This window comes from Aulonocara stuartgranti (genome assembly GCF_965226115.1).
Source record: "Aulonocara stuartgranti genome assembly, chromosome: 5".
Lineage (NCBI taxonomy): Eukaryota > Metazoa > Chordata > Actinopteri > Cichliformes > Cichlidae > Aulonocara > Aulonocara stuartgranti.
In genome coordinates, this window is record NC_138943.1 from 38120977 (window position 1) to 38147810 (window position 26834).

A 26834-nucleotide genomic window follows, 5' to 3' on the forward strand; every position below is an offset into this window, starting at 1 on the left:
AGGGTTTTTTCTTCCAGTTCAGAGCAGAAATTTTTTTGTTAAGATACTGGATGTTGTGTTTTTCTCCACAATTTTAATTATAAGTTAGATACATTGCTGCTAACAGCAACAGGGATGAGTCAGTGAGTCAGTTGGGCTTGTGAATCATGATTCATGAGTCAGTAAAGTGATTCTCGAGTATTGAACGATTCATTCATGATTCGCGCATCACTAGTTCCTTAACACTTAGAGCCCCCGAGAGCAGCCATTTGGCCCAGGTTGGTAGAGGATCCAAAGAACAGGTTGTAGAACGAGCTGCATTTACAATCTTAGTTAATACAGACAGGGAAGTAACCTTGAAGTCAGAGAACAGTTTATCCAGGCTCCAGAAATCTAGAGGCCCTCCAGAGCACAAGATCCCAAGGAGGACCACTGAAGGGGTTGTCACCCCACCCTCCTAGAAAAGAGCTGAGGAGAGCCCCAGACGGGGCAGTCACCTTGCAGGCACTGTGCACAGAAAGCTGTGACGATGTGCCCACAGGCTCCGCCAGCAGCCAGCTACGCCAGAGCAGACACACCCCCCCGGGCCCAGAGACCCGAGGGTCCCCCCACCACCCGGAAGCGGCCCGACTAAGCCATGGGCTGGTTCTTATAGAGTGCTATTCTGATCTCAGTACTCAAAGCAATTGATGACAAACATTTGACTTTTTTGTCAAAAGAGCAGCTGAATAAAAAAAATAAATGAATGTGAATGAATTCATTTGTGTGATTCTTTTTAAACAAATAACTTCAAAAAGTATGCTAAATGCTTCTACAATATAGGTGAAACTAAAATGAATGTGTTATAAGAAATACTCACATATATATTAGTTTAGCACTTTCTAAAGAGAATACCAAATGTGGTCTTTTCATACAGAGGTGGGCCCTGTTCTGACACCCTTTTTAATTCTATTCACACCCAGTCATGTGCTTCTAAGATACTAACACTGTAACTGAACAGTTTTCTGCTTTCTGAATATTTAGCCTCTTTCACCAGACATTCTCTTTTATCCAGAATGTCTCTCTGTGCCTCTTACAGTTACACTACATCACTGACAACAAATTTAGCAATGCTTCCCCCACTCTCAAGGTCTTTAAATAGCTGCAGCTCACAGACCGGGCAGCTGCTTCTGTGCGTCTTACTCTGGTTTGACCCAATTAAGCCTTTAAAGGCTAATCCCATTCCTGCTATTTTTAGATTAAAGTGCTGATAAAGTTTTTTTGTTTTTAAATATCTTTGCATTTCTGTTCCAAGAATAAATGTGGGTTGTCACCTATCCTATCTCTCAGAGATTTTTAGTTATTTGCTGTAATCTCTGTGAAATTGTTCCCCTTAGATTTCCTCACCTTGACACCAAACAAACAAATAAACAAAACTTAATATTAGCCAGATTTATCCTTTGAACTACTGTCTCACCTATATGGGCTGCTCCTTTTGACTCTCTCCTTCTCTCATTGGCTGCATTCCTTTCTTCTTTTTCTCAGCCCTGCCCCCATCTATCATTCTTCTCCTTCTTGCTCACTAGTCCTTACCTCCCTTGACAGTATATTTCTTTGGCCATGGATGAAAAATGTCAAACACTCGTGAAAAGAAGACAAAAAGAAGAAAATTAAGTTGCTGAAATCGCAAAGGATGCAAAAGAAAAAAAGAACAAAGAACAGGAAACTGTGGATAATAGAGAAGTTGCATCAGCTGAAGCAGCAACCACCAGTTGCCATACTGGAGATTTTCAGTTGGAGCCAATGGAACTACCTCCTTTTGAAATAATTACAGGGTAGGTTACCCCTTTGACAAATTTATTTTAAAATAAATGCATCTTACACAGTTTTTCTGTCTGTTTTTTCTGCGACTCTTTCTTAGATGTCTGTTACTGTAACATGTTCATTTTGCTGTGGTCTGCGTGGTGTTAGCTCTACTAGCCACTGAGCATGTTATGCGTTCTGTCCATCTCCCATATACTCTTCCAGTATTGCTCCATCTCCAACCTTGGTGGGGGTTTTTTCATATAGTTCTCCGGCCACTGACAGGATATTTTGTAGGTATTCCTTTCGTCATCGCAGTTTTCTGCAGTTCTGATAGTTGGCTAACTTCTCTCTGTGTTGCCTTGATCTAATCTGATTTTCCATGGATGATGATATCTCCCACCGATCTGGGACAATACTTGTCATGCATGGTTTTGTCCTACAGGCAGAAAATGCCCATGTGTTAAATTCAGCTTTGGGAAAAAACAATGACTTTAGAACATGTAAAACATCCATGTAAAACACCGATGACCTAACAACTCCCCAAAAATTAAGCCAAAATGTCTTTATCGCCCCCTGTTGTCTAGCTTCATAAACCCCGCCTCCTCCATATTAGTGGGAACAGCTTGTTCCTGATGGTCTTCTTCACCCATCTTTGTTCAGGGTGAATGTATCTGTAGATAATAATATGGACTCTGGATCCTGTTAACAAATAAAAAGATCTAATTACACTTATATGAAACCTGCTGCTATGTTTTTACATTGAACATTTTATTTAAAGTTCCCATGTTACCAGGCTGTAGAGTGACCTGTGAGTGCAAAATGGGTCTGATCCTCAGTCTTAGTTAAAATCCTAAAGGACAACATTTAATTTTCAGATATTTCTGACATTAACACTTCCTCTGGGCCTCTGTGCAGTGGGCAGCTGATGTCATCTCAGTCTAAAATAGGAGTGCCGAATCATTCGACTATATAGACTACAAGAGTAACACAGGTGTGAAGCATTGCTAACTAGCTAGCACAAGCCTCTAACACTGTGTGCATGCTAAACGGTTAATCTAGCAAAGTTCTTAATGATAGGAGCAACAAACTGATCAACTATAAGCTGTTAAGGCATATGTCTTTTTAATTATAGCAACGTGGTTGTATTTATCTTAATTTAGCAAGCTGTCAGTCACAGTAAACTAGAGATGGACCGATCCGATATACACTATCGGTATCGGTCTTAATCTGACCTAAATTACTTGTCGGATATCGGGGAGAAAAGTAATCCGATCCATTAAATAACACAAAAGCATCTCACAAAACTTGCAACAATGCATAGGCCAGGCCAACCTTAGCACGTTGGAGCAGTATGCGTCACGTGACAGAGCAGCTGTTGTGTATGAGACCTGTCGGGCAGTCTGGAGTTCACACTGTAAGCATCTGGAGCCTTGCTACACGCTGCCAAACCAAGTGTTGTGCTAAGGTAGGTATCCCCGACAAGATAAGTTACCCCTGTGTCACGAGCATTTGCTGGGCACAGAGATCCAGTTTACTCCGCCTCCATTACACACAATTAGACATGGAAGTAGTGATGTTTTAGTTTTTTGAAAAAGTGAAAAGTGAGTGTGGTTACATTACCATTCAGTTTGAGGGTTACAGCAGAAAATTATATATTTATTGTTCTCACGTGGTATTGTAGGGGATTATTCTAACAAATGAAGGACATTTTGCCTGATAATTAGTTTTTATCCTCCTGTAACTAAAACCTCCAAAGTTTCAGGAGTAGGTAGTCATTATAAGAAGTGTTTGTGAAATAAAAATCAAGAATGTGGGATACTGTTTGTCCGTGATTTGGAGCGCCCAGCATGTGCTCCCAACGCAAGAGAAATGGTTTCTATTGGGGATACCTACCTTGGAACGACACATGGCTAAACGGTTTCAGAATCAGAATACTTTATTGATCCCTGGGGGAAATTATTTGGTTTGGTGGTTCGGAAAAAAAAACTATGAAAAACACTTTTGTCATACATTTGTTAAGTGTTGTATAGAAATTACATGAAATTCTTTCTCAGGTTAAACGTGATAGAAGCAGCTTACACTGACATCCATCCTGATAACAGATGAGTATCGTGAAGCTGTGTTTGCATTTATTTGCACTGCTTTCCACTCTGGAAATCTATTTATGTTCAGCTTAAAGTATAGAAGGGTCAATTTTTTAAGTTGTTGAATACTAACTTTATTTTGTCCTAGTATTGCACTTCTTTTTTTCAGAACCAAAAAGTTTTTGAAATCTGCATAAAATTGTATTTTATGTTACTTTCTGAATATTTCTTTAAATACTTAGATTTAAAGTTCTGCTAAAAGTTTAAACAGAAAGATCAGTATTGCTGAACTGCGAAATATTTTGGGTCCAGTGTATTATTTGGATATGGGTATAACCTAGAATAGCTTTAGTGTTTTGTTTTTTCAAACTTGAGTATGACCCTATACAAAATGGAGTAAAACATTAAAAAAACAGTTTCATTGATTATAAAAGACTGTATCAGATTCATATCGGTATTGGCAAAAATCCAAAATTATGAAATCAGTATCAGACATAAAAAAGTGGTATGGTGCCATTTTTAAAGTAGAGCTGAGGTTTGTGGTTGGGGTTTGACGCAGTGACTCTACCTGAAGTCACTGCTGTGCAGAATCTGGCTCCAAATGTGCAACATGGCAGCCTGCACAAACAGGAAATTTTGGTTTCATTTCTGTGCAGTTGTTGGAAGTGGAACCATGTCATTCATCTTTTATACAGTCACTGGTCAAAAAGCAACCTGTTTTCACAAAGAAGTTTGGGATTTTTTGATATAAGGAAAAAAAAGACACTAAAAAAACAACAGACAACATCTTGATGCATTCTCAATCATCCAGGGAAGCAAATCTCCAAAAGTTGATTCTGTTCATCTGGACATAGCGTTTTGTGGGAGAAACGTTTCGTCATTAGTGTTTCATCCTTTCCTTCTTTCAATAACAAAGAAATATTAGCTTCACATAGCGTACGGGGAAATGCTTGAGTATGGAAAGAATGCTTAAACATTCTCAATAAAAGCGGGACCACCTTTTCAGAGTATTTTTTATACAATTCAATGCCAAACCCATCTGGGCCTGGGGACTTTCCATTGGGGAATGACTTAATAGCTTTTGAAACTTCTTCAATAGTAATTTCTGAGTTTAAAGCCTCTAGTGCAGCGTCATTCATTTTCGGGAGATCCAGCTTCCTTAACCAATCAGAAATATTGCCCCAAGATTTCGACATATAGAGCTCTTCATAATATTCTCTAAATCACTCATTAATAGCTTTAGGGCTGATTAAAATTTCGCCTGATCTTGATTTAAGGCCTCTCAGCTGCAGAGAAAGAAGCTTATGGGGTTTATCTCCAAACTCAAAATGCTTCTGTCTGATCCTAAATAACTGATTTGTTACTTGACTAGATAAAATTGTGTTATACACAAACTTCCTTTTAATGATGTCTTGAAACAAAGAGGGACAAGACGAGGCCTTGTGGTCCTGTTCTAACTGTGTTAATTCAATTTCTATTTCTAACAGGCGTTTCCGGCATTCTTTTTTTCCTCGAAGTTTCAAAAGAAATCTCCTTGCATTACCACTTTAAGTGTTTCCCATAAAATCGAATCAGAAACGTCTTGTTTCCAAGAATTCTGATATTTTAGCTGTCATAAATTGGCAAAAGAATGTCTCAGACAGGAGTGACGGGTGAAAACGCCAGTTACCCTGTTGTTTCGTTCCACAGAAGTGGTTTGAGAGTGATCCGAGATCAAGATGTTGTGATAAGTTGAGCATACAACTTTAGACATCAATTTAGAATCAAGCAAAAAATAATCTATTCTGGAGTACGATTTGTGCACTTGTGAAAAATAAGAGTAATCTCTACCAGTAGGGTTACACAGTCTCCAAACATCAACTAGGTTAGTAGAACTCAACATATTATTCAGAACAGTCAAAGCGTTAATCAACTGGGAGGTTTGAGTAGAATCTATCCAAGTGTTTATCAAGTACACAATTAAAATCGCCTCCTAAAATTACATGAGTATCAGCGAGACTAGGTAACAAATTAAATATTTGTTAAAAGAAAGCTGGGCTATCAAAATTAGGACCATATAAATTCAATAAAGTAACATGGGTTGCATGAATATGGCCCGTCACCAGAACAAATCGACCATTCGGATCACTAACTAACTAACCGTGGACTCATGTCTAAATGGGACTGTTCTACGGATCAATATAGCCACTCCTCGGGCTTTACTGGAGAATGTCGACTGAAAAATATGATTAGTCCAGGAGCACCTGAGCAACCTCTCTTTAGTCTGTTTCATATGAGATTCCTGAAGATACACAACATCAGCAGCTAGCGATTTCAAGCGAGAAAAAAACCTTAGCTCATTTGTGCACATGCCCCATTCCTCGCACATTCCAGCTCACAAATCTAATGCCACCACTTAGCGATGATGAATTAGGATTCACTCCAGAAATAATAAATAGCAGTGTACACATGAATTGCCCTTGTATAACATTAATAAGTACAACATACCGACAACACAAAAAACATAACCCTCTTCCCCCCATCCCACTTTCCCAGACAAAGAAAAAACCCTGCATACTCACAGAGGGTCCACATGACCATTACGAACTAAACGGTCCAAGGTGACGAGCTTTCCAACCTCCCCCCACAAAAAAAGAAAAAAAAAAATACCCTCAATGCCAACATAGTTGAGAGAAAAATGAAATAGTCACATACATCCCGATGCAATGAGTTTCAAATGAGATATCAGAGATGCCTTCCTGTATAGTTCCCAAAAAATCCTCAGCCTCACGGGGCGTGGTGAACGCTTTGACCATGGAGCCATGCGTTACCCGTAAACGCGCTGGATAGTAGAAACTACACGGAGCTTCAGCATCCATTAGGCGTTTACGCACGTCCTGGAAGACCTGTCGCTGTTTCACCACCTTCGTCGGGAAGTCAGGGAGGATGTGAATCGCCTTGCCATTAAAGTTCAAGGGAAACTGCTCCCGAGCAAGCTGTAGTGTCTTCTCTCTCACTTGAACGCGATGAATCCGCGCTATAGTTACCCGGGGATGATGATCGCCTCATTATCCGCTTGCAATTTTAAACATGTTTTCTCAACAAGGGAAAGACAATGGTGGTGATCAGAGCTAGCGTTTTCAACCTCCTGTAGCCAACCGCAGATACTCGTCTAAGATGCCTGTGATATAGCAAGAGACACTTCAAGACTGTCAAACCTTTCAGTCATCATGATATTTATTTTCTGAATTTCAGAAAGAACCTTGAAAAAACTTTTATCACCATTGTCCACGTCTTTAGCAGGCTCCGAGGTTAGTTCAGCTTCGTCGACTGGTTCAGGGGGAGCGGTGTTGGTCCTGTTCAGAGGCTTATCCTGCTTTTTAGCTTTTTCAGCTTTTAATTTGGGCATCCTGTTTGAGTTAGGAAACAAGTATTCTTCAGTGAAATCAGGAATTCTGAGGGATAAGGCAATAAAGTCCAAAATGTGAAGAGAGTATGAGGAGCTCCACAGAACCATGTCTACTCCATTCGGGGCTCACTAGCGCCCCCGTTTTTGACTATATATAAGACCATTTTGTTTCTTTCTCTACGAGATTGAAAAATGCATCTATAAAATATTATGTCAGCAAATGTTTTTTTTTCACTTATTCTGTTTTATACAGGGACAGGATAGATCCTTTTATCTATAAGTTCCAGTTCAAGAATGTTGAATACTCTTCAGGACGCAACAAGACCTTACTTTGTTACTTGGTGGATAAAGGAAACACATCAGATGGACTGCTAAGAGGCTACCTGGAGGATGAACATGCTGGGACTCATGCTGAGGAGGCCTTCTTCGCTCAGTGTTTGCCACATTGCAACCCTACAGTCAAATATACAGTCACCTGATACAATATTTGTTTAAAGTATCGTGTGGTCTTGAGAACGTGGCAGTTTAGTCGAAACTTATTTCTTGTTTCAGTCAGGTCAGAAGTCTCCATTTTAGACCCACTCACCTCTAGTTTCACCCTTCAAGGCAAAAATCATACATACAATAATGACAGGGGGAATTAAAACTATTAGTTACTAATATTAATGAAAATGGATTGTTAACAGAACAGCTGGTTGAAGTTATTACATTTATCCAATCAAATAGTTTTCAGTGCACACTGAGCCTGAACCTGCTCAGCTAGGCTGTTTCATTAGACAAGATGGGTAAACACGCAAAAGGTGAAGGCATCTGCAGTATTTGAAACCTCAGCAAAATGGATGTTAAAATTGATCTCACTGAAACACTGCAAAAGAACTCAAAAAGACAACTCTATCAGGCCACCTTCTATTTGGTTTGGCTCCATAGAATACTGGTTTACATGTTTGATTAACAAGCAGCAGATCCCTCATTTGAGCTTGAGAGGAGACATAAATACCTTGAAGCTTTGTCACGAAAGGCATTCATTGTATGTAAAAGGCTGCAACATCTAAAAGTTTTTTTTTTCCTGCCTTTTTTAAAGCAAAATTCTGCTCCATACCAGATGGTGGCCTGGGTGGGCAGTTCAGTGTGAGACTCCTGTGTACCTGTGTAAAATGTGGAATATGTCTGAGCCCCACACTGTTCGTCTGGTATATCATTTGTTCTCAGACTATGAGACAATCAAACTAGATACAATAAAAGCATCCAGTGACATAAATTAGATTTTGCTGTATACTGACAAGTAAAAAGAAATGTATTTTAATTTGAATTCTGCCTTGTTTTTTTCCAGGTACGTGTCCTCCAGTCCCTGTTCAACTTGTGCTACAAAGATAGCTGAACTATTGACGGACCGGAAAAATCTTAAGTTGAATATCTTTGCTGCTCGGCTGTTTGAGTGGGAGGAAGGAGAGATCCAGGCTGGGCTGAGGACCCTGCACGCTGCAGGCTGTAAACTGAGGATGATGAAGCCTCTAGATTTCTCTTACACCTGCGATACATTTGTTGAGAATGAGGATCAGCCTCTGAATCTGTGGGAGGACTGCAAAGAAAATTACGAGTATTACCATGAAAGACTGTCTGATATTCTAACACCATAAATTCTCATTTTTAGCATTTTGCCTTTTTTAGAGCTATAAAGTTATGCAGTGATACTAAATCTGTTATCTGCTTTGGCATTATTTATCTTTAAATAACTTCTTTACAGTTCAGATCTGGTACAGAGAGATACACAGACAGAAACAGAGATATTTTTCATAACAAAAGCTGAAAATCCTAATTAAAAAATTTATGTATGTGTGGATCTAGCCTTAGTGTCGGTAGAAAACTGGGATTTATGAGATGGCCACAGTTACTAATGTTGCTTTAAGCAGATTATTGTTATTTGTTTGTTGTTGTTATCTGAAATTTTTTACATTTCAAATAACAAAGTTTCACTGCTCTGTCACCAGTTTACAGTAAGAAATAAAAAATATAAGGAAAGCAAATTCAAGCTGCTGGCTCTTTAACTTTTAGTAAAATTCATCCAGTTCAGTTGCACTCGCAAGCTCTAAAAACAAAAGATTCAAAAATGTTCTCTTCCTTTTTATGACTAGGATGAACCGTGAGTATGGTGCAAGTAACATGTTAATAAGAAGTCGTGTTTTTGCTGGAAACAATCAAGCAATTGCACACTAAGACCCACAACTAAGGTGCAATTACCCTGTAATCACATGCAATTTCAGGTAAAAAGTTAGGCTTTTGCAGGAATCAATGAAACCAATGCGCCTTAGTCTAAGGTTTTGGTCTCATCTGACCAGAGCAGCTTCTTCCACATGTTTGCTGTGTCCCCCACATGGCTTGTGGCAAACTGCAAACGGGACTTCTTATGGTTTCCTGTTAACAATGGCTTTCTTCTTGCCACTCTTCCATAAAGGCCAACTTTGTGCAGTGCACGACTAATAGTTGTCCTGTGGACAGATTCCCCCACCTGAGCTGTAGATCTCTACAGCTCGTCCAGAGTCACCATGGGCCTCTTGGCTGCATTTCTGATCAGCGCTCTCCTTGTTCGGCCTGTGAGTTTAGGTGGACGGCCTTGCCTTGGTAGGTTTACAGTTGTGCCATACTCCTTCCATTTCTGGATGATTGCTTGAACAGCGCTCCGTGGGATGTTCAAGGCTTGGGAAATCTTTTTGTAGCCTAAGCTTGCTTTAAATTTAAATAACTTTATCCCTGACCTGTCTGGTGTGTTCTTTGGACTTCATGGTGTCGTTGCTGCCAATATTCTCTTAGACAACCTCTGAGGCCGTCACAGAGCAGCTGTATCTGTACTGACATTAGATTACACACAGGTGCACTCTATTTAGTCATTAGAACTCATCAGGCAACGTCTATGTGCAACTGACTGCACTCAGACCAAAGGGGGCTGAATAATTACGCACACCCCACTTTGCAGTTATTTATTTGTAAAAAATGTTTGGAATCATGTCTGATTTTCGTTCCACTTCTCACGTGTGCACCATGTGTGCGCTTCACACTACATTCAGTCATCCACCCATTCACACACACATTCACACACTGGTGATGGCAGCTACATTGTAGCCACAGCTGCCCTGGGGCGCACTGATAGAGGTAATTATAGTTCAGTTATGTTCAGTTAGCCCTGCGACAGACTGGCGACCTGTCCAGGGTGTACCCCGCCTTTCGCCCTATGACAGCTGGGATAGGCTCCAGCGCCCCCCGCGACCCTGAAAAGGATAAGCGGAAGCGAATGGATGGATGGATGGATATGTTCAGTTACCAAAGTAATAAACGGTTAATATTCACATAATATCATGGTAGCAACAGTGGTTACAGTTGAGTAATATTACACTGAAATGTATGTAATTGGATAATAGGAGCCCAAAAACCAGGGACTATAGTCTGACAAACAGTTATTTCATAAATGTAAACTATAGTAGATAGGACAATGATTATGGGCAAACAGGTTTTCCAGCAGTTTGAGCTAAAAGTTTGAAATCATATTCAAAATGACAAAATGTAATCTTTAATTTTCGTTTCAACACATTAATCGCAATTACGTTGGCTATTGCATACACCTCAAAATCTGCTGGTTCTCAGTGAAATACGTTGTTTTTGTGCATCATCATATAGATAGATGTAATTCAAACATCTTTTATTCAGTTTGAGCTAAGAATTTCAAATTATACTCAAAATGACAAAATGAACATGTTTAAACAAGAACAGTGTCATTTCACTACATTAACTGCTATTATAAATTCTCAGGGAGTACAGCGGTCTCTCACAATAACGCGGTCCACCTTTCACAGCCTCGCTGTTTCGTGGATTTTTTTGTGCAATTTTGCATGTTTTCTTTCTTTCTTTTTTTTTCATTTACAGCGCATTTTGTTCTGCTTCCTGATTGGCTGTAGACCATTGTCAATCAGTCTCATGCCGTGTCTCCTGTACACTACAGAATGTGTTCAGCTTGTAAGATTTACATAGATCTTCGATTGCTAGCAGTGTGATTCTGAAGTGCTGTACTGTACGTTTATATGTTTTCTCCCCAACAAACAACAATGTTGATGAAACTTTTGCACTGTCAAAGGGACCTGCAGGTGCCTTTGGTTTCATTCTATAATACTGGACTTGTGTTTTTACACTCAAAAAAAATGAAATTGGGTGGTTGTTACATGTACAAGATTCAAACTTGTAATTTGAACTAAATAATTTCACGTTTCTATGGTGAACATAATTAAATCATGTAGCATCTGCATGAAATTCAGCAACTTAATTTGTTCTTGTTGAGGTGACATGATACAATCTTGTTGTAAGAGTGGTTAGTTGCCTGGACTCACAAAATTTACAAGATCACATTAGACGTCAAACTGCAGGAAAATGGCTGGAATTTTAAGAGGCAGACAACTACACCACACCACGTGTATGCTATCGCTATTTATTGTGGTTTAACCTCTCAAGGACAAAAATGTACAGAAAATTCTGCATCAAGCCTTGTAATCATAGGTTTCCTAGTTTTGATAAGCCTGGATTTGGTTTGGTGGTGTGATGGTTAGTGCTGTTGCCTCTTAGCAAGAAGGGCATGGGTTCAAATCCACAATCTGGTTGGTTTGCAGTGGGTTATTAGAGTGAGCTTAATTGGTCATTCTAAATTATCCATGAATGTAAGTGCAGATGATTGTTTATCTCTATGAAATCATCAACTCCAATATTGGTTCATTAAGCAAGACTAGCAGTAATTGCCTTGATTAACAAAGTAGTTGTTCAAACAACAAGATTGTGTTTTCCTGAAGTGTTTAACTTGTGTAAAATGAATTAAAACAGATTTCGCTTTACATACTTCAATAAATCACTTCAAATCAATGCAAGTATACTATGTTGATCCAATGTAATCTGATTACATTAAACCACCAAATGTCAAATGCATTGGTTTGCCATGGTCAAAAATGGGTTATTGTACTTGGTTAAATCACGTGGAAAAAGGTGCCATGATTAAATTCAACATCATTCAACAACAGATTTTTTCGAGTGTACGAAGGTTTGAACTTTGAGAGTTTAAACAAGAGAGAAAAGTGTGAAAATGTTCATGCCTGTCTGAGAAAAGTGTATAAAGTGTAGTGAGGGTTTTACAGCCTTAAAACATCTATAATAATTGTAAAAATACAGCTGGCTACTTTGTGGATTTCACTTATTGCGGGTTATTTTTAGAACGTAACTACCGCGATAAACGAGGGACCACTGTACACGTCAGAATCACTTGTTCTCAGTGAAATATGGTCTTTTAATGCATCATCAAAAAAAAAAAAGTAAGTAAGAGGCTAACAAACTGTTTTCTGAAGCGCTGGTGCCTCTATTAGAAAAACAACACAGTGCTTGAGAAGCACTATGCTGAGGCTTGGTTCATCTAACCCGAGTCACGTCACTGCTTTCAGTACCTGATTCAATGGTTTAATGAAGTAAATCATTGGTGGGATCTTTGGTACGTTTTGTGATGATTCTGTGCGAGAGATAGTGAACCAGTGTGCGAGATGTCATGGAGCCAGCGAGGAAGAGAGGACTTTCTGCCTATTCCTAAATAAAAAACAAACAAATAGAATAACTTTATATGTTTTGTGTTTTTATTTTACCAGTTCATTACAAATCCTGCTCACAGGTCACAAACATACATAAGAAATACACTACACATAAAAGTTATAATAGAGTATATCAAATGTACCTGTCCACTGGATAATTACATAACCACATGGAGGCAGGACATCACAGCACACTCCCAACCTATTGTAACAGTCTCTTGTAAATTATTATACATAATGTCACAATCAAAGAGAGACCATACCATGGTACATGTTTTAAACAAGGAAGGTTCATTCATCAAAATTATTTCATAGTGAAACAGACATAACATAAACAGTATCCCGATATCAGACAGAACTGTCACGTGATATTATACAGAAGTTGTCAACTCAGCTCTCTTGAGTGGGCAATTGTAACAAAATCGTTGATTGCAAGCTGTAGATTCAAGCAGCTCTTCATATTTTTGTCCAGCAGATGGCACCAAAGAGGACTGTGTAAAAGCTTTGAGTAATGAACCCTTTTTCAATGCTTCAGAAAGCATTATTTGGCCACCACTAGTAGTACGTGATCATCTACACATTTTTTCTTTTCACGACATTGTTTTTTTTAGCAGAGCCAAGAAGGCTTCATCTGTTTAAAAATTGTCCTTCAATATAGTTTGTCAACAGAGATTATTGCATTCCGGGTTTTTTTTAATAACTTGCTTTCTTATGAGGACCAGGTGTTCGTTGTGCAACAGTTTAACAAACTGGCATCAGCACTGATAGCTTTTGATCTCAAGAAATAATGTGTCGCTAACCTGAGATGAAGAGGTTGATTTTGTCTGGGTTGGCAAATTGGTGAATGAGTCCAGTCATTGAGGGTGTTTTGATGAGGATGCAGCTCCATTTTTTGTCTTTTTCTTCTCCATTGTAATATTTGCTAATGGGATGAATAAATATAGTATTTCAGCTCATCCAGGTTGAAATCAGGAGTTAATGTAAAAAAGTGTGAAGAGAATGTGTTTATTCTGCTGGATTGTTTCAGAAGTGGTCCTTCTCAATGTCATGCCCTTCTAACAAGATGCACTCATAACAAAATTTCAATTGTCTAGTAGAGCATGAGGATGGCAGAACCACGATGAGTTGCTAGCTGCCCATTACAGTTTAACCAGAGGAAGGAAGTAAAGAAGTGCATATACAAATGATAGGGAGAACTTTCAGGTATCTTTACTTTACTTTAGTAATTGGCGATCGTGGCTCAAGAGTTGGCAGGTTGTCTTGTAATTGGAAGGTTGCCGGTTCGAGCCCCGATTCCGACAGTCTCGGTCGTTGTGTCCTTGGCCAAGATACGTCACCAGTTGCCGACTGGTGGTGGTCAGAGGGCCCGGTGGCGCCAGTGTCTGGCAGCCTCGCCTCTGTCAGTGCGCCCCAGGGCAGCTGTGGCTACAATGTAGCTGCCATCACCAGTGTGTGAATGTGTGGGTGACCGAATGTAGTGTGAAGCGCATTGGGGTCCATAGGGACTAAGTAAAGCGCTATACAAATACAGGCCATTTACCATTTTAATTATTTTTTGAGAACTTTTAATCTCTACATTTTAAAGAATATATCTGTACTCTATTTTTTGGGAGCCTTTTTCAACTTTATTCGATAGATACAGTGAAGAGAGGACAGGAAGGTAGGGGCAGATGAAGAGGGCAAGACATGCAGCAAAGAGCTGCGGGTCAGACTAAAACTCGGGCCAGCCGCTCTCAACCATATGGCATGTGCTGACCTGCTCAATGCACTAAGCTAAACCAGCATCCCAAAAGTCTGTACTTTTTACTCCCTACATTTTCAAAATAGGCTCTGAGGAGAGTTTTTTCATGTCACTGCTAGCCTTTGTACATCAAACTGATTTGAGCCTAAAAATTAACACTTGGAAGACAATATTAATTGTGTATTAATTGTCAAGACATTTTGCATCAAAAGTGATTAAAGAGACAAAACCATGTGCCCTATACAGGGGTTAAAGTTAGTTGTTGTTGTTGTTTTGTTTTTAGGCACAACACCAAAACGAGTGCAGATGTCTATAAGTTACAGTTACCATACTTATATAAAGCATCTAGGTAGTGCTACAAACGAGTAGTGAGAGAAGCATAAAGGGAGTCATGTTTTTTAAGTTGCAGGTAACTTTAAGTTCCGCGTTTCTATCAGCTCAGCAAACATAAACTGTTTGGGCCTACAGTTTGTCTGCTGGCTAAAGGTATACCAGCAGTTTTTCACAAAGGTAAAGACAGGACAGGAGATGAGGAAGAGAATTTATATTTAAAGATAAGGACTGCTCATTGGTGTTTGATAACTGGCAATTTAAAGCTTAAATATAAGTCCTCACGTTTTTAAATCAGATATTGGGTCTGCACATATGGAACACCAGGACTGCCATAATGAATTAATTAAATACACCATTAAATAATTAATTAAATGTGGCAATAATTAATTACAATTGTAAATAATTAATTAAAATGGGAGATAATTAATTAAATAAATATTTTTGACAGATTTAATTAATTATTTATTTATTTCACATTTTAATTAATTATTGACACATTTAAATAATTATTTAATGGTGTATATATTTAATTCATTTTGGCACTATTGAGTCCTTCAGGTCTCACCACGAATTTATTTTATCTGTCAACCTCAGGGGGCGGGGTTAACACTGATCCAGTAAAAACCATTGCTTTGGCCTGGTGGCCATTGTTTTTAGCACACAAGAACCAGCATGTTGAAACTAACAGAACTGTACTTTGAAAAACCCTGTTTGTGTGTCACCAAATACCGCTTTAATATTTTTTAGCCGAGAATGTAGTGGTTTAATCTTCAGATATCTGGTTGGTTTGTCAAGATACAGCCTCTTTGCAAAAGTGCTTCGATAATTTTGGAGATGTCTGCCCAGTCTCACGGCAAAGCGTGGGATAGACCCGCTTGCTTTGTAAGCAATCGAGCTGTTATTACCGCCGACAAAATGCAGGTCCCGGTAGTCAGCTGCCATACACTGACTTCATTTACTGAGGTTATATTTATCGGGTTTTTATTTCCTGATGTTCGTATGTGTCATACCTGTTTCAGTCGCCAATTCTGAATTATAACTAACATTAAAAACATGTTTAAGGAGGAGGGAGAGCAAATAAATCTGATTCACATCTGATCTTTGGGTTTTTGTTCAATAATCAGCATGACCTGTGTATAAACGCATAAACTTTATTAAAAGAGATAACATTGGTTTTCTGTCATGTAGTAACTACTAGGTTTAACTGTACAAAGGTTGTTCGACATATGAAACACATACTTCATGATGTTCAGCTGATATTTTTATTGCAAATATTAATCATGAGGGTAAACGGCCCTGTACACCATGGAGCCAGGTCAGCACGATATCTTCTGCTCTCTGATTTAACACAGAGTTTCCCAGCTTGGTCACATGAAAGTGTCGGCAGCATCAAACTAATCTAACAGTCATCTACGAATAATTCACGGATCATATCAATATGATTTTACAGAAAATCATCCTTATTACTGCCAACTATTCCAGAGACGTGAAAATCTACAGTATAAAGAACAAAAATACAGCAGTCTAACGCAACACTGTAACAGAGATGAACGCATCAGTTTGTCGCAGATCAAAGTGGAATGAATGTGATTGGTTGAACAGATGTTCATGATCTGTGTTACCTCCATTTTCATCAGCATAAGAGACTCAGCAGCAGATTAGAATAACATTTATACATTTGATAAATCAATCAAACCTGTTCCGACAATTTGAGTTTGTATTCCCTCAGCTGCAGACTCGCTGCTGTTTAAGTGTTTGAGAGGAAGATTAGATAGAAAACAAACGTCAAACATAGACTCAGTCTATGTACACATTTGATATGAGGCCAGCACGTATAGTTGCTGTGTCCTGTTTTAAGATCATATATGTAAAATTGTTGTCTGACCTGCGTCCAGCTGCTCAGAGTCTGTGGTTACCATGGTTACTGCATAAGCACAGGTCATTTAAACAGCTGGCACTGCGAAAACCTACAGACGACATGAGTGTTTATGTTTGTCATTGCAAAAGAACTGTCTGAATGGTTAACTGAAGTTAACTTGGATAAATTATAGTTAAGGAGTATCACAGATAACGCCTACGTGAGCTGTGCGACTGTTCACCACTACACTGAAATAAGTAGGCTATTACTGAAATACACGTGCTATGTCATAAACTATGATATAAATAGGGAGGTCCTATTAACATGTTTAGTTTTAGAGGACACCTTCCTGCCTTTAGTCTCATTTATGAGCAGTATTAGTTTCTTCTACCCTCCAGAAGTCTGCACGATGTGTTTTATAGTTTCTAATAATCCTTTGACAGTTAAACATAACATGACCGAAAAAGAAAATCGGGAAAAAAAAATCACACAAATTGTATGTTAACCTCGTTTATTTTTAGTTAAGTAAACTCTAAAAATTCTAACCGACAGCTGGTGCTTAGAATACAGTTGAATAACTATTAAAAAACAGATGATATAATATTTCTGTCCAGGTTGCAGACTTCATGATGAACATGCTGTTGCAAACTCTGCTCCTCTCAGTGGAAATGCGCCTTCTCTTTCCTCTTTGTATAAAAACATTTTAAAAGTCAGTTTAATCTCAAAATTCACTGTTAAATCCAAAACACACCAGATAAAGAAAAGCGAATAGTTCAGTCTAACACATGTGCCAGTGAACCATTAAAGGTCTGTAAAACTATGCAGTTATGAAACGTAACTTTAACCTCAGCCAAACCGATTTGCTCAGTTGTAAATAAAACAGCGAAGTAAACGTGACCCGACAGACAGAACCTGAGTGAATGAAGTCCAGCGTTTAACCACTGAGAGCTAAAACTCAGGTGAGGTTTCAAAGTTGTGTGCCGGTGATTGGACATCAGCCACTGATAAAGTGGGTTGGCTTATAAAGTGCTCTGTTGGGAAACAAGCTCCAGCAGCTCTGCGCTCGGGGGAAAAAAATCTATATTTACTTTTCTTGTGCAGAAAAATGCGCTGACATTGCTTTATATCGAGCACCGGCTGCCCAGTTAAACTGTGACTATCACCAGGTAACGTGGGCGCGTTTCTTGAATTAGCAGCAGGTGTTAAACAGCTGACAGGTGAGGAGGAGGATGCATGCAGGTAAACTGCGGGCCTGTTGAGCTAAAAAAAAAAAAAAAGCAGTTAAGCTGGAACACCGGGGCTGTGAGCTCGGTGCACTCTGCATGCTGACTGTTAGCAGAGCTAGTGATATCTCTGAAAACATCTGAGCACTTTTGTAAACATGTTCTATGTTGACAACCTGACCAGACATGTGAAGATTACGCCGCGACACTAAAACACTATTAAAAGTGTAGTTGGTGACAGAAAAACGGGGTATTTTAAAACTACACCACCACCACTGCTGCCTGTGATTTGAAATGCATTCTGGGATACCTGGCTGCCCCAAGTCCACACAAGCAATCGATTATCTAGGATTGACCTGTCTTGACTTACTTTGCACGGCAACCAATCAAATGTGAGAGAAGCTGCAATGGCAGCGTTAACCCCGCCCACTTAGGTTGATGGGTGAGGCTGACAGATAAAATGATTTCAAGGTGAGACATGAAGGGGACAATAGTGCCAAAATGAATTAAATAAATGCATCATTAAATAATCAATTTAAACTGTCAATAACTATTTAAATGTGTTATTAATTAATTATGTCAATAAATTATGGGTTAGTGTGAGTCAATAATTAATTAATTAAATGTGTCATAAATATTGATTTAATTAATTACTTACAATTTTAATTAATTAATGCCACATTTCATTAATTATTTAATGGTGTATTTAACGAATTCATTATGTCAGTCCTGGCGTTCCATGTGCACATGTGACATTATGTGAAATGTGCTAAAAAACAACAAAAATAGACTAGATGCTATTAAAAGGTTACATGAAAAAAATTGCAGTTTAGTGCAGGATTAACTGGTTAGCTTGCAGGAATGTGATGGATTTAAATCAAAGCATTGTGCTGGACTGGTGCACAGTGGCTGTGGTGCTCATGGTCAGAGTTAGGTTACATTAAGTGTAGCAGAAATTTGTTTGAAGTTAAGCTGATGATGGTTAAATTGATTGATTGATTGAACTTCACCTTCATACTGTTTAGTATAAAGTAGTGCTGTGCGCATTGCACAGATTTAGGTATCTATCCAATACCAAATAAATACAGGGCCAGTATTGCTCATACCAATACAGATACTGAACTTCCTGTCGCACTAGTATTGACCATCGATACCAGAGTATTTTTTTACTTTTACTCGAGTAAAGAAGTTGAATCAGTACTTCCACTTTTACTGGAGTATTTTCAGTGCTAGTATGTGTCCTTCAACCTGCAGAATGCCTGTACTTTTTCCACCTCTGAATTTAACCAATCGTCTAATTGAGTCTTTATGTTTACTAGAAATTAAGATGATCACAAATACAACGGCCTGTTAAAACTCAAAGAGTCCAAATTGTCTTTGGTTATGCCCTTTATTCATTCAGACATACAGACAGGACAGTTTTCCTCAGTAGACTTCATGGCAGTGAATACCATCATAAAATGAATTAAAATAACAACAATAAAATATATTATACACAATGTATCATACAAAATACTGTAATGAAACCATAAGCATCTAGTTAAAAGTGTATACATTTACTTTATTTTATTTATTGCTTCTTTATTTACAAAGCAAGTGAATAGCATTTGTCTCCTTTTACTATAATTTGCATAGTTAAAGCAGTTTTTCTATTTTAAGATCCAAAATAAATATAAAAATGTTCAACTCAGAATGTTGTAAAAAAAATGTTAGTCATATTACTGATAGCTACATTTAGCATGAAATACAACACACTAGCTTTTGAATGTGATTTCTGAATACATCAGACTCCAATAATCCAATAAACAAAAATCATTATTTTCTGATCCTACATGATAAATGTGGAAAATTACAGAAAGGTCTTGTGCTGTAATTTTATAATTACAAACATAAATTTGTTGTTAATTCACAGAGAATGCCCTGTTTTCTTACTGTGGACGCACTGTCATAGTGGAAAAACAGGAACTTTGTATTTCACAGCTTTTCCTATTGAAGGCCGCCTCCATTGCCACCAAATCAATTAACTAACAAAGTTCAAAATCTGCAAACTATTTCGTATTTTCTAAAGTTGTCCAGCAGCTGTCATTTGATGGTATCCACATTCAAACTGGATGAAGGGGTTTAGGAGATTCAGCGTCTTAACCAAAGGTACCAAAAGTAATTGGACAATTGACTCAAAGTGTTCTTTCATTTGCATGTGTGGGCAGTTCCTTTGTTATGTCATTATCAATTAAGCAGATAAAACGCCCGCAGTTGACTTGAGGTGTGGTGCTTGCATTTGGAAGATTTTGCTATGAACAGAAAACGTGGTGAAAAGAGCTCTACATGAAGGTGGAATAAGACATCCTAAAGCTGCAAAAACAGAAAAAAAAAAGCTGTCTGAGAAATATTACGAATGGCAAAATCTACAGTTTTGTCAATTCTGAGTAAGAAAGAAAGCACTGATGAAGTCAGCAACACAAAAAGACCTGGACGTCAAAGACAACAGTGGTGGGTGATTGCAGAATCATTTCCATGCTGAAGAAAAACCTATTCACAAAAGCCAACCAAGTGAACATCTAATACAGCCTGCACAGTGCTGGAAAAACACTCATTAGACAGATTAAACCAAAATCAACCTCTACCAGAATGATGGCAAGAAAAAATGTTGGCGAAGGAGTGGAACAGCTCATGGTCCAAGTAACCACATCCTCTGTAAAATACTACGGAGGCAGTGTGATGGCTTGGGTGTACATGGCTACAAGTGGCACTGGGACACTAGTGTTTATTGATGATGTGACACAGGACAGAAGCAGCTGAATGAATTCTGAGGTATTCAGAGACATACTGTCTGCTAAATCCAGCTAAATGCAGTCAATCTGATTGGGCCTTGTTTCATAATACAGATGGACAATGACCCAAACATACAGCCAGAGCAACCCAGGAGTTTATTAAAGCAAGTGGAATATTCTTGAATGGCCAAGGCAGTCACCTGATCTTAAACTAAGTGAGTGTGCATTTCAGTTGTTGAAGACTAAGCTTCAGACGGGGCCGCAAACAAACATCAACCGAAAGTCACTGAAGTAAAGCCTGGCAGAGCATTAAAAAGGAGGAAACCATGAGTTCAAGACTTCAGGCTGTCAATGCCTTTGGCTTTTCAACCAAGTATTAGAAACAGACATTTTATTTTCAGTTATTGAATTTGTCCAATTACTTTCAAACCCCTGAAATTCAATTTGATTTTATTTATACAGCACCAAATCACAGTAACAGTTACCTCAAGGTGCTTTAAAAGCAGCTTGCAAGGTAAGGTAGACAATATTTAAATGAAGGGGTTGAGTTAAAACATGCTTTACGTCCTCATATTTATTTTTGATCAACCCACTGAATAAAAGCTGAAAGTCTGCACTTCAACTGCATTTGATTTGCTTCATTTAAAATGTACAGAGCCAGTATTAGAAAAAAGTTGTCTGTCCAAATATTTATGGGCTAACTGTATGTGTCCACCTGTCTTACATGCACTGTGTGAGCGGTGATCATTTGTGTGTCAAATTCCATTTTCTGTGGCTATTGTCACACAATCTGTTCACAGACCCTTTACAATCAGAGTTTCAGGGCAAAAAGCACAAAGAATACACACCAAACAGGGAGGTGTACATGTGTGAATCTAATACAGTGTGTCTATAACATAAACTGGTAACTTTTAACAAAGGTGTGTTTTTGGATTAAAACATCACAGTTTATGTGTCTACTGCATTTATATAGTCAGAAAAAGTATTATGACTGAATACAGTGATTTTTTTCCTGGTTTTTTTGTGGGTTTTTTTGTTAGTTTTGTTTTGTTTTTATAAATTCAAGGATTTCCTAAGTACTTAAAAGGAAAGATTGTTTATGTTTGACAGGCTGGAGCAGATGGCGCATGTTCTCAAAGTTTCACTCATTACATGCTATTCTCTGATTAAAAAGGTGTTTCTTTCATTTTTGTGCAGCGTATTTATATTTGTATTTAAAAATTAGCAAAAAAGTTATTCGTCCTTCTGATACTCTAGTCAGTGATAGTATCTTTAACTGTGAGCATGGTTTCAAAGAGGATCAAAGTTCTGCAGGTCCATGTGTGAAACACCCCAAAACAAAGCAACAAAACAAACAACCAAACAAATGCAGTCATTTCTGCACATTTTGTAAAGCCTAAGGTCATGGTAAAAAGAAAATCAATCTAAGGTTTTATAAGGGAGTGATAAAACAATTATGTATAGTTTTTACCAGGTTTTAAAATGAGGTAAATACAATTTGAGATGAACATTAAGTTTAACACTATGTCATAATTGATTTAATTAACAAAGACAAAATGCATAAGCAGTGTGTGAAAAACTAATGACATCCAATGATTCAGTAGCTTGTATCCTCTCATCACCTTTCACATACTTGTGGAGCCATTTTGCCGTACTCTTCTATACAGTCACTTCAGTTTATTGAGGTTTGCAGACATTTGTTCATGGACACCTGTCATGAGGACAATAGATGGGGTCTGAACCGTGGACTATGATAATGCCTCAGTTCTACTCATATCCTACTTATTGTAGATTTGATTAGATTATTAATGTTTTGTGGGGTTTTTTTTTTTTTTTGCTTTCTTGTTGATGTGCTTAGGATTACTCTCCTATGAGGTCATAGTATGCTTTGTCTGGTACTGTAAATGCGTTCTTAGGTTTCCTCACACCTAAATAATAACACAGTGTAATGTGCAGAGTTTTGTTCTTGTATTGGCCCCATTTTAAAACCTGGTGAGGACCTGATTACTTTCCATTGTAACATGATACTTAGAGGGTTTTAAGTATCACAGAGCGCACTTAGCTTTTTTTTTTTGTACTATATATATATATATATATATATATATATATATATATATATATATATATATATATATATATATATATATTAGGGGTGCAACGATATTTGTATCGACATTGAACCGTTCAATACAGTGCTTTCGGTTCGGTAAGCATATGTATCGAACAATACAAAATTTGTAATTTATTTTATCAACTTTCCTTCTGACAATGCTGTCTGTGTTGAGCGCTCAGTGAATCTGCGTTTGACTACTCCGCCTAGGCTGCACTGTCGAGCGCAGATCCACTGAGCGCTCAACACAGACAGCATAGGCAGAAAGAAGAGCGCAGGGCAAGCTAGCAAGACAGAAGTTAAGCTCTCCTTGCAACATGGCAAATTGAACCTCATTCAGATCTGGCGTTTGGAACTATTTTGGTTTTCATGTGATGTATGACCCTGAAGGTAAGCGCGTCATGGACTAAAGTAAAACAGTATGTTGGATGTGCCACGCAGTGTTGGTCAAGTTACTTGAAAAAAGTAATCAGTAACTAATTACTGATTACTTCCCCAAAAAAGTAATCCCGTTACTTTACTGATTACTTATTTTCAAAAGTAATTAATTACTTGGTTACTCAGTTACTTTTTAAAAACACGATTTACAACCTGAAGAGGTGATAAAGCGATAGATCTTTCAGTCCAAAAAATGTACAAGTACAAAATGTAATCAAATGGAAAAGTCTCTTTTTTAAACTTGTTTTATCAGTTTTAATCTTTTAACTTTATGCATCAAGCAAAAATTTAATTATATGCAACATTCTCTGACTTGAATAAATTAGTTTAACATTTAAACCTATTTTCTGCACATTCCAGCACATAAAATAAAATATTTTTTGTGTTTACACTCACTCTTTCAAATAGATGCAAGTAAAACACAGCAGAAAATAAATAAAGTCAAAGACTCAGCGGTCCTGTTGCTCTATTTTCACCTGTAAAGCAGGACTGCGGTAGGCGGAGGTTTACCCTGGTGCAGGTGTGCCGCGGTCAGTTGAAGAATCCGTGACTTTCTCTGTGAGTTTCCCATCACGTCGTAGCTACTCGGTGCTTGCTTGGAAGTTTAGGGGTTTTTTTCGCTGTAAAAAGAAGTTTTCTTCCCACGCACAATGTACGCTAATGTTTTTGTCACTTTTTATGGAATCAAACTCAAAGTACGGTCAGTACTTCCACGCTTTAAACGCTGCACGCTCATACTCTCTCCCACAATCGATATGTGATCCATTGTTGATCTGCACACAGCTGTTGTCACTAACGGCGCACTCGCTTACGTCACTGTCGTGAGACATTCTCGCAAAAAATCACGGTTTTAGTAACGCAGTAGCGCAGCGTTCCTACGGGAAAGTAACGGTAATCTAATTACCGTTTTTGCAATAGTAATCCCTTACTTTACTCGTTACTTGAAAAAAGTAATCAGATTACAGATTGCCCAACTCTGGTGCCACGCAATGCTCAATTACATAGGTGGGAACTAGTGTGTTAGCGCAGTTAGCTCGTTAACGTGTTGGCCGTCTAGCCCCATGCACGGGGCGATCCGCGGTAGTTCGTTAACGGAGATTTGCCGTGTTGTGGCGTTAAGGTCATTTCAACGAGATTAACGCTGACAGCACTAGTGGGAACACAATGAATATGACTGCACATTTACGCCGACATCATCCTAGTGCAAAGACAAGTGGAAGCAGACAAAAACAACAAGCACGCATGCTACAAACTTTACCAGAGTCATTTAGACAGCCGTTAGCACACGATTCTCCTTATGGGGACCTGATATGTTTAATATGCTGCTGAGAATAAAGCCCAGAAGAAGCGTATAGTAGAGCTTTTATTTTGGAAAAAGACATTTCTCTGTCAATCGCTGTCAAAATAAAAAACACGCACAAGGGTTAGGGTTAAATTTAAAAACTGTACTTTTGAGTTAAAATATATATTTATAATTTTAATAAATGACAAATTAAAAAGGCATGAACATTTTTGTCGAAAAAATATCGAACCGTGACACCAAAGTATCGAACCGAACCGTGAATTTTGTGTATCGTTGCACTCCTAATATATATATATATATGTGTGTGTGTGTGTGTGTGTGTGTGTGTACAGTACAAGAAGCAAATAAAATGTTATGGCTCTGCATTATTGGATGAAATGCCAGTGTTTCACAAAAGAGAACCTCTTTTAAATAACAAACTACCAAACTGCTCTTCTAAGGTCACTTCTATTGTCCCATATACAGCATATCATTATCTAGAGAAACAAACAATCCACATACCTATAAACGTGACACAATCACAGGGAAAAGTCATCGAGGAACTCCTACTCAATTTGATGTTAAGTGCAAAGCCATTTAACCAAATGCAGTATGTGTCTGTGTTGAGGTAATCATGGCTCTTAAAAATAGAACTACCAATCCTGTATGTGAGTCCAATTTAAATTACATTCATATACAACAACTTATCTTGGTTTCCACCAGATTTCAGCTACATAAATTTTCAACATCCCTCAATATTTGCTGTACAGTACCCACACCAGTCAGATGGCTATTTCAATGTACAGAGGTTATAGGTCTCTTCAGCGTCCCGGACATCGTGCTCAGAGATAAACCTGTAACACTACGAAGGGTACATGACTACACGGCATCTGTGTTCAGCTCTTGGTAGGCTGTATAAAATGTAAAGAAAAACAAAAGATCCATATCAAATGTTGACATAAAGCAGCAACATATTTTAAAGCTGCTGCGTGTCACTGGTGCACAGCTTCAAGGCCAGCATCAGTAACAATTTGAGGGTGCAGCATGGTATAGATATTTTCAACATCTGTGAAGGCAAATGTGAATTTACTTACATGCAACGATATGTGTACAAGTTTATACAGCAACATGCTCTCAATCACACATGCTTTTCTGCCAAATCCTTGGACTGTATCAGCATTGATAACATGTCCAGGTCCTAAAATGGCCTGCCTCCACTTCAGGTCCTACTTCACTCACTGTAAACATTTGGTGCATTATGAAATGAATTACACCAAACATGGGAGCTTCTTCTTTTCAAAAAAATTTCTCCTTTTTATTATATATATAGTTTTCCTTGTACCGTTTTCATAAACGTAATTAATTTGTTTGTAAATCATTACATTCTGTTTTTATTTGCATTTTACACAGCATCTGACCGTAAAGAAAATGTGATTCTGTTACACGAAACTTTCCAAAGACTTCAACCAGTGTGAATAAATATCCATAGCCTCACTCCTCACTGAGCTTCACAGGCCAGTAGTTGGGCTGGTTGGTTCTTCAACTTTGGCTTTCAGGGCCCAGATGCATCTTTAGATTCATTTACATCACACTCTTAGAAACTGTCTCTCTTCATACTCTCTGTAGCTTTTTTTCATAGTTGATCTTCAGCGAGAGCTTCTTATATGCTATGTTCCCTTGTTAGTTTTCCAGTAATTTCTACTTTGTAGGATATATCCTGAGCTAAAAGAAAAAGAAGTATGCTAAGTAATCTGAAGTGTTCCTTTGTCATTACAGTGCATATATAACAGGAGGAGTCTTGAGTTCATGAGTCTTACCCCATTCTTTTGGATTTCAAATTGTTATTACCTCCCAGAAATTTAATTTGACACATTTAAATGATTTTGTTGTAAAAATTTGGTCTTTCTTTTTCCATTTTCTGAGACTTTCCAGTTTTTTGAGTCAATCCTCAGAAAGATGCGCCATCAACCTTAACAGCGCCCAGGGCTTGAACTAAAAGAGGAATAAAAGAAAATTATAAGAGAGGCAAAGATAGCTTATCGTGGGTAATAAATGGTTATACTTTTTCTGTATAACCATGTCATTTTTCTTATGATGTTGTAAATGAATAAAATAAGCATCAAGACTGTGATATTACTGAGGGAACACTTGCCCACATTGTGAACATAACTACGACTTTTCAAAACCTACATCCTTATAAATAGTCATATCATTTGGGAGATATCACACAAAAACA

General features: G+C 38.1%; 2 protein-coding genes across 2 annotated transcripts in view; one reads left to right on the plus strand and one right to left on the minus strand.

Annotated features, from left to right (window-relative positions):
* The first annotated feature begins 1393 nt into the window (after window positions 1-1393).
* On the plus strand, window positions 1394-12818 carry LOC309706690 (C->U-editing enzyme APOBEC-2-like). The gene is given in 4 exon segments (XM_082533428.1): window positions 1394-1629; window positions 1633-1793; window positions 7490-7714; window positions 8567-12818. Coding segments are annotated over 4 exon segments (744 nt in total). The 5' UTR covers window positions 1394-1578; the 3' UTR covers window positions 8874-12818.
* Window positions 12819-19368: 6550 nt separating this feature from the next.
* plekha6 (pleckstrin homology domain containing, family A member 6) overlaps window positions 19369-26834 on the minus strand; it is a gene marked incomplete at its 5' end in the record, with an annotated part of 74976 nt that continues 67510 nt past the window's right edge. Inside the window, one exon of the mRNA XM_082532646.1 lies at window positions 19369-26590. The remainder of the gene's footprint in view (window positions 26591-26834) is intronic.